Raw genomic sequence first — 13,470 nt, forward strand, 5'->3', positions numbered from 1 at the left:
TACTTTCCATTTTAGTTTTCCTGGGCTGCAGCTGGATAGTCTGTTTGGCAGACAAGTAGCTGGCTAGAGTCCTTGGAAAGCTGCTCTGTAGGGAGGTACAAGCTTATGGAAAGACTGACTTGGGTTTTCAAGGACACTTGCAGATAGCACTCACCGGAGGCAGCTGGAGGGCAGTCACCTGTGGTGTGTTCCTCAAACTGTCTTCCTGAAGAAGGGGAGGGTCTTGAAGAACTGAAAGAGATTAAAAAAGGGTGTTCCAAAAAGGCCCAGATTTCCTGCCGACAGCTCCCTATCTCCCTACCGCCTTACCTCCCAGTTTAGCAGTCAAGGAAAATGACAAGGGAGAGCCCACAGGAAACCATTTCACACGCCTGTCTGTCATAACATCTTAGGTCTCTTTTCTCACTTTTAAAATGAGGATTAGAAGATAATGCATATGAGATGCTCTTTGCAAACAAGATTTGTTACGATACAGCAAAGTGCACTTTATACAAAGTAAAACAGAAATATCATATGACCCAGCAATTCCAATCCTAATTTTATTCCCAAGAGAATGGAAAACAGGTGTTCAAACAAAAAGCTATGTTCACAGAAGCATTATTTATAATAGCCAAAAAGTGGAAACAACCCAAATGTCCGTCAATTGGGAATGTCCTGGAAATACATACTTTAAAATTATAAAATGCACTATCCATTTTAACTCTTTTAAAATACACCATTTTAAAATATACTTTAAACCATTTTAAAATAAATTTTAAAATGTATTTAAAAAGCATTTAAAAATACATTTTAACCATTTAAAAATACAGCTTAAATGGTTAAAATGTTATGTTATATGAATTTTACCACAATAAAAAAAAAAGGGAACACCAAGGCTTGAGTTGGCTCTGCCACTAGCTATGCGACCTCCTGCAGGTCAAGGAACCTCAGCTTCATCATCTGCAATAAAGGGTAAATAAAGCTCAAAACCACCGTAACACCAAACTGCACAAAGTATGGCTCTAGAACCATCTCAACCACTCTGATTTTGAGCTACCAAACCCACCCATAACTACTTCTAAGGCCCTCTGCCGTACTCTAACATGATTTCTCTTTCCTGCTTACCGACAACTCCTTGCTCAGGCATTAAGTACCTGGCCAATGGTGCAGCCATCTAAAGATGAGCTTTGCATTTTGAAAGATATTCCTTTTACAGGAAAAAAATTAGAAAGCTATACTATAATCTCCCAGTTCAGAGAAATTCCCAGGATTTAACTCAAGGTTAAATGTGAAATAAGGGTCAACACTGAGACTAGAAGCTAGTGTCCCTGACCTTCCTGCCACAGGAAGCACAGCCTTCGTGAAATAGCAGGTACTGGCATCACCCAGCAAGGGACTGGGTACAAGAGTTGGCACAGCTGATAGTGAAGTCCTTGGTGGAACCCGTGGGAGTCAACCTCTTCACCTTGCTGCTGGAAGTTCAGGCTAGGGGGTGAGGTGGTTTTGGGGAGGGACATTTAATTCTGCTGCTTCATATTTCATCATCTTCCGGTGGATGGACTACAACCCTACCTTACCTTATACTCTGTTACAATGAATGAATAAATGAACTCATGGCAGGCAACTTCAGAGAGCTTTTAGCCCTCAGATGAAGTCATTTAAGAATGATGCTATTTACTAGCTTTGGGGGAAGATCTTCAAGATTAGGAACCATACAGCTTTTATTGGCAGCTCATTCCATAATAAATTGCCCTAATGTTAACTTCTTTCTTATGTCTTTCCTCATACCTACCTCGTCCATTTATTATTGCGCCATTTATTACTTCTGATTTGCCTCCAAAGCCCATCCTACCTGTGGTGGCTGGGTTATTCCAGAACCTAACCAAGAAGAGCAAACGCAGACTGATGTGCTTCCTCAAACTGCCCTTCCTCCTGAACACTCCCTGGCTACACAGCCCTAATCATCCTGCAAAAGCCCTGCTGTGTCCACTGGCTGCCTGGAGGTTCACTGGCTGCTTTGTTTATTTGGGTGAAAAGTTGTTTCCTTTATGCCTAGCTTGACATTTAACATACAGAAGATGAAGAATGTACTTCATTGGTACAAGGCTGCTATAATTTCTCACACTGCAAAAATTACTCTGCACTTTTCATTGAAAAGATAATGCCAAGAACAACTTAGAATCCTAAGAATACACTCATGACCCCCATGTACTCTTTTTTCCCATCAATACCGACAGTGCAGCGAGGCAAGTCTACCTCAACTAATCTTCCTCCAGCCTGAGGGCACACGACTTCCTAAGGTAACTACATCAATGACAAATCATGTGCAGCTTAGGCGCTGTGCTAAACATTTTACAGGTTTTATCTTATTTACTCCTCAAAAAAAAAACCAGTAAAGGTGACAATGAAGAAACTGAGGCTTTATGAACTGCAAATATACCCAGGGTCCCTTCTAGAGGATTCAAAGCCAAGCCTATTTGGTGCCAAAACTTTCTGTTTGTGCCCACTACTGTACATCCAGACAGACATTTATGCCCCAGGTTTTCAAGAGACCACTATATATATTCCAAAGCATTTTCGTTTATTTCTTTGCAGCTTAACAATGATCCTGAGAGCAAGGCTTGTTTAGGTGGGGAAACCAAGGTTGAGAGAGACACGGAGACATGTCAACGAACCACGCTGCAGGCCTTTATAGCACCGCAATACCCTGAATTACCCCTAAATCAGTAAAAGCCCATGGAAGCAGGTTTAGTGCGCCCTCAGATACCTCTTTCCAGAAGAGTTCCCTCCAGGGAGACCTAGAAAGACCATGAAGATGAAACACACCCTCCCAAGATTCTGACTGCACTGCTCCAAGGCTGGAGCCAGGCTGTGATATGGGTTCAAAGTTTCCCAGGGGATGGGGAAGAACTACTGATCTATAGAGCCATCACCATGCCATATTCACTGAGAGTAGAAAACCACTGTCCCCCTCAGAACTCAACTGAGAGCGTGCCTGAACACCTCCTGCACACTCTTCACAGCACATGCATGGTCCCTGTACCTTGGTCCCCGCAGAGCTGCCCTGGCGGTCGGCTCGGGAGCCCAGTGCCCTCCACCAGGGCCATGGGCTGGGCGTCCTGGATCTTTGTACAGTCACTCTGGGACTCTGTTGGTGGCCGTTCCTGCTCCTGGTCCGGAGGGTTGTCCCCATCGTCAATCACCACGGGGTCTTCACAGTGCTTGCGCTATAATCCCAGAGAGGGCTTTTCAGGTGGAGATCCCTGGCCAGGGGAAGGGCCAGCCAGCTCTGCAAGGTACTGGGCAAACCCCCCTCCTTCCCCTGAGCCTCTGACCATCGAATCCACTCCTGAATGCCAGAAGCCCAGCCCAGTCCTTAGGGCTGTAAAGGGGCATGACATAATTGGGTCTCAAACTCGGGCCTTTAGGGAATGAAGCCTACTTTCTTAGGAAACTGAACTCTTTAGGCCTGAAGCATGGGGCTGTAGATACAATTCCTCAACTTTATCCAGGGAATGCTTAGCCCACCAAAGCATCTGTGTGTAAGGGCTGGTAAAAACCTTCAGCACCGTTCCCAACCCACCCAGCATGGTCCCCTCAGCTTACCCACTGCCAGGGTCTTCCCGGCTCCCGCTCCAGTGTCTCCACAGCAGCCACAGCCTGCTCGCCACTTTCAGGCTCCTGGGCCCGTACCCAGCTCTGGATCTCCCAGGGCAGGATGGACAAAAACTGCTCCAGCACCAACAGCTCCAGGATTTGCTCTTTGGTGTGTGTTTCGGGCCGCAGCCACCCCCGGCACAGGTCCCAGAGGCGGCGCAGGGCCTCCCGCGGTCCTGCCGCCTCCTGGTAGCGGAAGCGGCGGAAGAGACGGAGGGAGGACTCTGGACTAGGAAGCTCTCCCTGGGGGCTGGGCTTCTCTCCAGGTGGGCTCCTCATCTTCCTGGGCTCCTCACTTTCCTTCGGAGCCAAGACTCGGGGGCACAGGGCTGTGGGCATGATGGGATTTGATGGGGGTCAGCACCAGCAGCAAGACGACCCTATTTCCAAACAGAAATTGCTGGCTTCAATGTTCTTGTCTCCTGCAGTAGTTTTTGGGGGACAGTGATTGGAGCCCTTTGCAAAAGCCCTGGAGAATGTGCGCGGTGTCAATGTGACCGGTCCTTACATATGAGACAGGAAGGAACCCTCACCTCCCTCAAGAACCTCTCAGTGTCATTACACGTGCACTGCCCTATGAGGGCAGAGAGGAATAAGGCAGGAAATCCAGGAGAGAAGTAGTGGCATTTAAACGTGACACTGGCCTTGTCAGCATTCCAGAAGACTGACGGGGCTGCATGCAGTGAGCCATAATTAAGCCTCTCTGTTACCTTCGGTGGCCAGGTCCTCTTGGAGAGGACCGGAGGTGATGTGCTTGAGCAAACTGCTATCTTGAGGCTTTGGAGCAGAAATCACCGTCCTTGATCTTAAGAACTTTACAAACTGAACTGGAAAGACAAAGGCAGACATGCATTTGATAAGCCTCTAATGCACTCTGGAAAAGAAAACCTACCCTGCTGACTGCTAAAGGTCTAACACCCATGCTCAGTGCTGGACAGACACAAAGAGCCAGAACAGCTTCACCCAGAGAAGCCTGCTCGAATCTGTGTGCAGGGAATGAAGCAGACAAACAAGAAGATGCCTGGCCAAAAAATAATGAGAATCACAAAAGACAGCTTCACTGTACTTTATCATTGCTTTTAGACCAGATTTCCAGCCAACTCATTCGAACACCTAAACAATAAACTTGATCATATATTTACAGATGCCCTGACCTTCGACTATGCCTCCATCCCCCTTCTCTGCCCACATCCTCTTCAAACGATGCTCAAGAGAACAGCACAAGCATCGCAGCCCCTCCCCAGGGAGAGCAGAGGAGTGAGGAATGTGTGGCACAGCTCAAATCTCAGCTCTCATATTTGTGCACATCACAGAACCTCACACCACAGCTCTCACCTCCAGCACCATGGAAGACAGGAGACCCTACACGTCTTGGGCTATTGTGTGGATGGACCCAGTGTACAAATGCAAAGGGACCACAGGGGCCAACAGCTAGTACTTGTAACCTGCATTCAACTGACCAGAGTACAGGTCACAACGAAAGTCACACTGGCAAATGGAGACACACACCGTCCTCTTCCTCCACCCCAGCCCTCTGTACAAGGCGTGTACAACCACGCACATGGCCACCCACTCTACATGCCCTGGTTGCTCTGAGCTCCCCAATACGGAGCACCTTAACATCCAGTATCTCTCATAGTGCCCTCAATGTCCCCACTGGGAGGTGATCCAATAACCTCACTCCCATTTCAAAGGAATGCAAGCGAAGCAAGAAGAGTTACTAAGCCACTCCATGGCAGTCGGTGAGAAAAACCTAAGTCTCTGGACTCCTGTTTCTCTACCATAAAAATAAGTATGAAATGATGGATTGTTGACTTTGGACATTATATATGATGCCCAATGGATGGAGTGGCTGAAGGATACATTTACTGAGAAGCAGTATGGCAAACTATGGTGTATACATATGACCGAATAAAGTTAATGAACCTTGGGGACATTATGTGGTGCAAAACACCTATGAGAAAACTGGGGCCTACACTGTAAGCTTTTATAGTGGTTACATTTAGTCTAGAGATCTTAATATTATTTATAGAATTTGAGATTCTGTGCTCTATATATGTAACCTGTTATATCCCTAGAACGCTGGCTACCTGTGTGACACCTAAGACTCGGGAGTTGGAGTTCTGCAGCTCTGAAAGTCAGCATTGCTACATACAACAACTGTTAAAGAAACCAAAAAGAGATCAGGCTTCAATTAGGGATAAGAACAAAACCGAAAGAATCAGGACCAAGGTAAATCAGAATCCAGGGGTAAGGAGGACAACTGTCTGTATTTCAGAATTTCACCTATTCTAGGTGAAGGAAGAGAGGTTTATATTGTTCAAAATCTAAATTTTCTGTACCATATAATCTAACTTAACCAGTCTAGATAGCTCAAACTCAAACACAAGGAGCCCAGAATGGGAATGAGGGCTTCTAATTCTGCATAGCATAATGTAATGCCCAGATACATCCCATAGTATGTCGGGCAATGTCCCTTGAGGAACGAAGAAAAAATATGGAACTATTAAGTTTTACCAAGAGGGAAACTTTTATACTGTCTCAAATATTGAGGGAAACCCCTTATACTGCCTCAAATATTAGGGACTCCCAAATCAATAGGCCAAGCCCTTGATGCTGAGGTTTGCTTTTGTGAAGCTTATTTCTGTAGTAGAGCTTAGTCTACCTATAGCAATGCCTAAGAGTTGCTTCCAGAAAACCTCTTTTGTTGCTCAGATGTGGCCTCTCTCTCTTTAGGCCCAACTCCACAAGTAAAATCATCGCCCTCCCACTATGTGGGACATGATATCCAGGTTGTAAAAGTCTCCGTGGTAATGTGGGACATGACTCCCAGAGATAGCCTGATCCTGGCACTGTGGAATTAATAATACCTTTCTGACCAAAAGGGGGAAATGTAACAAAATAAGCTATTAGTAGTTAAGAGCGCTCAAATAGAGTCAAGAGGCTATTCTAGAGGCTACTCTTATGCTAGCTTTAGCTAGACATTGCTAACTACCATGGTTTGCCAATCCCTAATGAAAACCATTCCCGTTAACTCTAAAGAACATCTAGGGCTTTATGTGAGATCTACAAAAGTTTCCAAAAGCCTACAACCTCCAAATGGGTTCCTAGGCCAGATAAGTCCTGAAATCCAGAAGGGCCAGCCTCATCAAGAATATCAATTAGTTCCATTCCACTCTCCCAGATCACTGATACCCATTTTCAACATGAAACAGAAAGGGGAGAGTCCAAATACCCCTAAATATTGGGAGAAAGAGGAGTTATAACAGAGAAGGTAAAATTTAACAAATGAGTATGACTTCTGAATCATTAGATTGATATTTCTTTTAGTTTCCAGAGTCTAAGAGCAGCTAAAAGTAAAAACCTAAAATTGTGGAACTGTAACCCATACCAAACTCTGAAATCTGTTCTATAACTACATGTTACAATATACTTTGAAATTTTGCTGTTTCGTATATATATTTTGCAATAGAAAATGTCTGAAACAAATAAACAAGCATGAATTGGAAAAGAGGGGTCTGAAGGTCTCTGGCCAGCTGCTTCATCAGCTTACCCAACTCCTAGACTCCCTTCAGTTTGCTCTGGTGTCTGGAATCCAGTCTGGTCTCCACCTTCCCTGAGCTCAGCCATCACCAACCTGTAGGGCCCCGAAGTGGCCCTCTCTTTCCCACAATTCCCTCGGGCACTCAGGTCGGCCCCTACTCTGGCAGGTTGGGGGGACCAGTCCCACCTTCAGCTCCCAGGCCCTGAAGAGCTGCCCTTTGGGTAGCCTGTGGATCGCCTGGCAGTGGCGTTCTTCTCTGTCACTCTGGCACCTGGCTCACAGGAGACTCAACAGCAAATGCCTGATGAATGAACTAGTTAATCAGGGAAGGGTTCCTGAACAGGCATGTTTAAAACAGCTCTTGGAGGAGGACCAGACCTGGATTAGCAGAACAGAAAAGGGAGGGCATCTGGGGCCCGAGAAAGGTGAAAGCCTTACATCCCATTCTCAGACAGACACATTTTTTCCTCACACACCCATACACACTCACACACACCTCTGCAACACGCATCCTCCCTAGCACACACACAGTCTCACAAACCCACACACATCCTCCGGCGCTGGAGAGCGCGCGCGCCCACACACATATACATCACCTACACACACACACACAATTCCTCATGCACACCCGCAGCTGCAACCGGCTCCAGGACTCTCACCTTACAGCCTGCAACGCCTTCCCAGCGTCTAACTCGAATCCTTCCCGCTGCGGTGAAAGTCCAAGGCAGCAGCTCCTCATCCTCCCAGCCCAGGCTCCTCGGCGTCCTTCCGGAGGCGGATTCTCCGCAGGGGCCCCGACTCCTTCCCCGACTCCGTCTCCTGCACGTCCAGAAAGCCGCCTCTCCGTCTGGGAGGGAAGGACTGGGAGGAAATGGAGACGCCTGGGGAAGAAAATAAAAAATAAAAACCAGTAGATTTAGAGTCCCTCCCCGCCCGCAGACGCCCGGACACCCGCTCCGGGATGGGAGGCGGTGCTTGCGCGGCTGGGACCCGGGGCCGGGCGCGCGGAAGGGGCCGAGCCGCGCGGGCGCCGAGCGGGGCGGGACGCAGAGACCCCGGGCCAGGTCCGCGCGGCCGGCACTCACCGCGGCGGCGCGTCCCCGTTCGCGGGCGGCACAGGCCTGGCGGCTGCCGGAGCCCGCCGGACGCGGAGGAAAGGAAAGGCCGGAGCCCTCCGGCTCCCTCCCCTGGGACACTTCCTGCTCCGCTCTAGGACGGGGGAGGTCTCCGCATCTCAGTGGTTCGCTCCCCCGCCCCCCGGCCGAGGTGTGCGCCGGGGGTGACATCCGACACCCCCGGCCCCGGGCCCGCCCCGCCCCGCCCCGCCCCGCGCGGGCCCCGGGCCTCCGCGCCCCGGCCGGGGGCTTTGTCCTGCGCGGGACCCAGGGCGCGCCGCGCGCCGCCGGGCCTACCGCGGGCGCAGCCCCGGGGGTGTGGTGCGCGCTGGAAGGGCGGGAGGCGGGAGGCGCGGAGGGCGCGGCGAGGGGCGGCGCGGTGGGGTCGAGCGCCGCGGCCCGGGGGGGCTGGTGTGGTGCCGTCTTACCGCCGCGCCGGGAAAGCTTCGGATCCAGGAAGGTCTAGGTTCTTATCTGCCTCCCCCATTTTGCCCCGTGCAGTTCCCTAAGGGGACGCCGGCGCGTCGCCAAGAACCGACCCCGGAGCAGCGGCTCCACACCGAATTGGGAAGAGCTGGACGGGGAGCGCAGGGAGGAGCTCCGCGGCTCCTTGGGCGGCCCCATTTCTGAATCGCCCTCGGCGCTTTCCTGACGCGCTTCAGCTACTTCTTCCCTTACCCACCGAGGCAGGCCCAACCCACCTCCCGGTTAAAATGTCCCTTAAAAGCCTAGTCGGCAGCAGCCCACGAGGAAAGGAGTGGAGCAGATCAGATACCCTCTCTGCTGCCCATAGTCCCACGCTGTAGGGAAGCCCGAGGTCTCAGCCTTTCTCGGGGTGACACCGATTACTGAGATTTTTACGTTTCCGGGGTTTCACAGTTCAGGAATACCCACCAAATCGTCCTTCTGAGCATTAGAACGACACGTGGTGTGGACAGAGGGGCTGCCATGTTATCGGCCCAGAATGGGTGGTCGGGGTGCTCAGTCACTGCTTAATAGTGAGGGTTCGGGATGTTTCAACTGAGGAGGACGCAAAGATTAAGGGGCTCCATCCAAAGTCATCTTTGGTGAGGGGTGAACAGGGCTTAGAGCTTCCAGCTTTATTCAGAGTTGTTTGCCCCCAACCTGCGCAGGTGAAATATAACATAAGGGCTCTGAGGTGTCTTCCTAATTTCCCAGTCTTGGGAGTGCTCTGGAGAAAGCTTTGCCCAAGGGCCTGAGAAGGTCCGATTCCCAGGCAGATGGGAAACCACCTCCCCTTCTCTTTCACCATCATCCTGCAGTGAAATTGCAGTGTAGGAGAAGATACAACAGAAAATCCTCCAGCTGCCACAAGCAGACTGGATTGCCGTGGTTTCGTTTTCTTTCTGACCCTGTTTCAAGGGCAAGGAGAATAAAAGTTGTCCCCCAAAAGAAGGTGGTCTGGCCAAGAAGGTTTAGGGAGCATGAATTTGACAGGCCAGAACCGGGTCCGTCAGCAGTGCTGCTCTCCTGGTGTCCTTGCTTCAGGAGGCCTCCGTCTGTCTCTTCCTCTACAACACAGGCGTCCTAATCAACAGTTACTGCCAGCTACCATTTGTCAAATGCCCAGATTCTGTGGCTTTAACAGCAGATGGACTAAATCGAAGAAATGAAGCTCTTGTTCATGAAGAGTCCCCAAAAGGACAGCCAAAAGTGGACAGAGTCACTTATCTTATCTTACCTGGAACAGGAGAAAACCAGTAAGAAAGGCACGTTTCTGATTTAACTGGCCTCAGCTTTTGCAGTATTCAGGCACACTGCTCTCAGAGGAGCTTCAGCCAGGCACAGCTCCTTTCTCCTACTTCTCTTCTTCAGCAGGAGAGATCCAGGGAGGAACCAGGAATACACAGCTGTCATCAGTGAAGGCCGAACCTACCTGCCTTACCTAGTCCCAACCCTGTGACAGCCAGGGAACCAGCTTACCAGTGTTTGGGACTTGGGCACGCATGGCTCTGCTCTCTGCAGGACAAAGGCAGAGAAAGTGCAGGGCCCAGAGATTGTTGGTGCAGCACAGTATCAGTCCCCACTGCCCAGTCCAGTTTCTTCCCTGAACTAATACCTCTCTAGGCAGGTGACCCCCTCAGTGTTAACCCTTTGTAGTACAGAATACACCCTTACTTTGCATTTCTAATTATTTAGCTCAGCAGGGTGGTTAAGAGTCTGAGTCCTGGGTGACTTGCCACTTCTAACTGGGTGATGCCAGACCTGTTAAACTTTTATGTCACTTGGTTTCCTTGTCTGGAAAATAGGAATGATGCTATCTACCTTATTGGGGGGCTGGGAAAGTTCATTCATTCGTTCAACAGACATGTATTGAGTACTCTGCAGTAAAGAATTTAATCCAAAGCGAGGTTGGCCTTTAACCTCAGCTATTGGGAGGTGATCTCTAGGCCCTTGGGATGTCCTTCCTGATACCAGTCTAACCATGTGATGTATGAGGTCAAGGCAGGCATCTCTGGAAAGGTGACTTTTGAGGTGAGGGTGTTTATCAAGGTCATAGCTGTGTTAACAGGATCCCAAGTAGAGGCCACAGAGACAGGAAGGCAAAGACCCTGAGGTGGGCAGAGCAGAGCAGCCAATGAGAGGGGAGAGGGACATCGGAGAGCTCAGGGTGGGGTACTAAAGGCTATGGGAAGGTGTCTTCCTCTGTGCTAAATGTGGTTGAAGCAGATACCACAGGTAAAGATAGGAATACCCCCCACATAAAACCTGCTCAAACACTCTCAGCCACCATCAAATTTATATCTGTATTTGGCTTTATGTTGTTGAGTTTGCATATTTTTGTGAAATATTTACTGTGTGACAGTGATGTTTCATCCTCAGAGACACACCATAATAGAAGAAAGATCCTAACTTCAAGATTTAAGAAATGGGAAGGGGAATCAGATAATGAATAAATGACTATGCAATATAATGTCATTTGGGATAAGTACTATGAAAAAATTGCTGAGAGGTTAGGTAGGGCACCTGTGATGAGATGACATTTGAACAGAGAGCAAAGTTGAGTGGAAGGCAAATCTTGCCGGTGTGTGCAGGAAGAACATGCCAGTGGAGGGAACGGCATGTGAAAAGGCTGGGGAGAAGGAGTTTGCTCAGCAATGTCAAAGAATGGCATGAGGGCATTGAGGCTGAAATAGCCAGCACAGAGGACCGTGGAGGTGATTGGAGTTTACACTCGGAAGGTTTCAGGTAGAGGCATGCCCTGATTTGATTTTCATCGTAACACGATCACTGTGGGGTCAGATTGGAGGAACCAGAGTGGAAGCAGGTGCCCCATTAAAAGCCATTGCAGAAATCCAGGTAAGAGGTAGTGGTAACTAAAGAGTTGGCTGGTAGAGATGGAGATGGAGTTAATGAGCAGTAGCTGGATTCCACAGGGCCGAGAAGATTTCCTGGATGGTTAATGTAAGGTGTTAGAGGAGTGAAAAGTGGATCTATATTTTGGGTTTGGATAGATGGAGGAGTCATCTTTCAGTTTGGGTTGTTAGAAAAAATGGTTCTGGAAGGAGTTGCGAACCATGGTTGGTTTTGAACTTGTTGATTTGAGATGCCAATACCTAAATAGTGATGACTCTCGGGAGAAAGCTGAAGCTGGCGGTGGAAATCTGGGAGTCACAGCACATAGCTAGAATTGACTCCTGGGATTGACTGTGGGGCCCTGATCTTGAATGAATGCCAAGTAGAGAAGCAGCCCAAGGACTATATCCTGGTAAACAGCAATATTGAAACACCAGGCAGAGTGAGGTAGAGGGACACTAGGGGAATGTGCTGCCTTGGAATCCCAGAGAAGCAAGTGTGTTTCAAGGTAAAGGAGGTGTCAAGGATGTTAAATGCTGCTGTGAGATCAAATTAGATGAGAGAAACCTGGTCATGGCATTTGCGAGCAGAGGCCCTGTGAGTGGAGGGAATGCAGTGGGGTGACTGGTTCTGCAGAGAGTTTTGGAGAGAAAGAAGAGGTGAGGAAGTATTGCGAGTGGGGCAGAGACAAGTAGCTAAGGGAAGTGGGGTTTCGTCTTAAAAATGGAAGAAGTTTCAGTGCGTGACCAGGATGAGGGAGGGGATGGGCAAGAACAGGAGCTGGAGCCGGTGGAGGAGATGGGGTCCAGAGCCCATGTGGAAGTGCTGCCGTGGAGGGAGAAGCAGGAAGGGCAAAGACTGGGGACCAAGGCATGTCAGTAGGAAGTGCGATGGTGGGACAGTGGGAATCTGTGCTAGCTTTTCCTGTGTGTGTCTAGGCTCCAGGAAGATCCTCAGCCAAGAGGGAGGAGAGCATGGTGCTGGTGGGAGCAGTGCGCAGAGCTGGAGAGGAAAGTGTGAGGCTTATTTCACAGAGTGAAAATGTGATTTGAATGTAGCAAAGGAAATAACATATTATGCATAATATTGAAAGTGAACTGTATATAGTGAAGTGCACAGTTTTAGTTTGCAAGTGTGTGCCGGAATGCAATATACCAGAAATGTATTGGCTTTAATAAAGGGGATTTATTATTATGTTACAAATTTACAGTTCTAAACCCATAAAAATGTTCAAATTAAGGCATCCAGAGTAAACCTTTCTTGAGTCAGAAGGCTGATGGTTTCTGGAACACCTCTGTCAGCTGGGAAGTGGTCCTTTGGCTTCTGGTTTCAAACAGCTTCCGCAGGAGCATTTTCTTTCTGCATCTCCAAACGTCTCTATCTGTGTGGACTCTGAGCTTTTTCCAAAATAGTTCCCTCTTAAAGGACCACAGTAAGCAGATTAAGACCTACCTTGAATGGGCAGAGACACATCTCCATGGAAACCACCTAATCAAAAGTTCCCACCATAATTGAGTGGGTCACATATCCATGGAAACAACTTAATCAAAAAGATCCCACCCAACAATATTAAATCAGGATTTAATTTAACAAAGAACATGGCTTTTCTGAGGTATACAAGAGTTTCAAACTGGCACATGTAGTATATAGCTTTCCTAAAACCCAGTAATCTACGGAGGGCAGTAATTACAACTTCCTTGGTGAGGAAGTCAACATTTAATAGTACATTGATGGGGGCCATATTCAGGGATTAAATATTCAAAATATACTCACAGATTAACAGCAAATAAAGGGAGTGAAAGATATAAATCCTCACCACCCAATCCTCAGATGGCAGCCTCTGCCTTCCCAGGGAGT

General features: G+C 48.7%; 1 protein-coding gene across 3 annotated transcripts in view; it reads right to left on the minus strand.

The window, feature by feature from the left end:
- ZNF496 (zinc finger protein 496) overlaps positions 1 to 8,476 on the minus strand; it is a 53,920-nt gene extending 45,444 nt beyond the window's left edge. Inside the window, exons 1-6 of one of the 3 annotated variants that reach the window (XM_077137887.1) lie at positions 8,266 to 8,476; positions 7,840 to 8,061; positions 4,347 to 4,463; positions 3,586 to 3,965; positions 3,023 to 3,206; positions 155 to 231 (exon numbers count right to left, since the gene is read on the minus strand). In XM_077137887.1, coding sequence (XP_076994002.1) covers positions 155 to 231; positions 3,023 to 3,206; positions 3,586 to 3,915 — 591 coding nt within the window. In that variant the 5' untranslated portion in view covers positions 3,916 to 3,965; positions 4,347 to 4,463; positions 7,840 to 8,061; positions 8,266 to 8,476. Of the gene's footprint in view, positions 1 to 154; positions 232 to 3,022; positions 3,207 to 3,585; positions 4,464 to 7,839; positions 8,062 to 8,265 lie in introns of all 3 variants that reach the window. The other 2 variants (XM_077137885.1, XM_077137886.1) reach the window with 2 other exon arrangements.
- Between the last annotated feature and the right edge of the window lie 4,994 nt (positions 8,477 to 13,470).

The sequence above is a fragment of the Tamandua tetradactyla genome, chromosome 20 (genome assembly GCF_023851605.1).
Source record: "Tamandua tetradactyla isolate mTamTet1 chromosome 20, mTamTet1.pri, whole genome shotgun sequence".
NCBI lineage: Eukaryota > Metazoa > Chordata > Mammalia > Pilosa > Myrmecophagidae > Tamandua > Tamandua tetradactyla.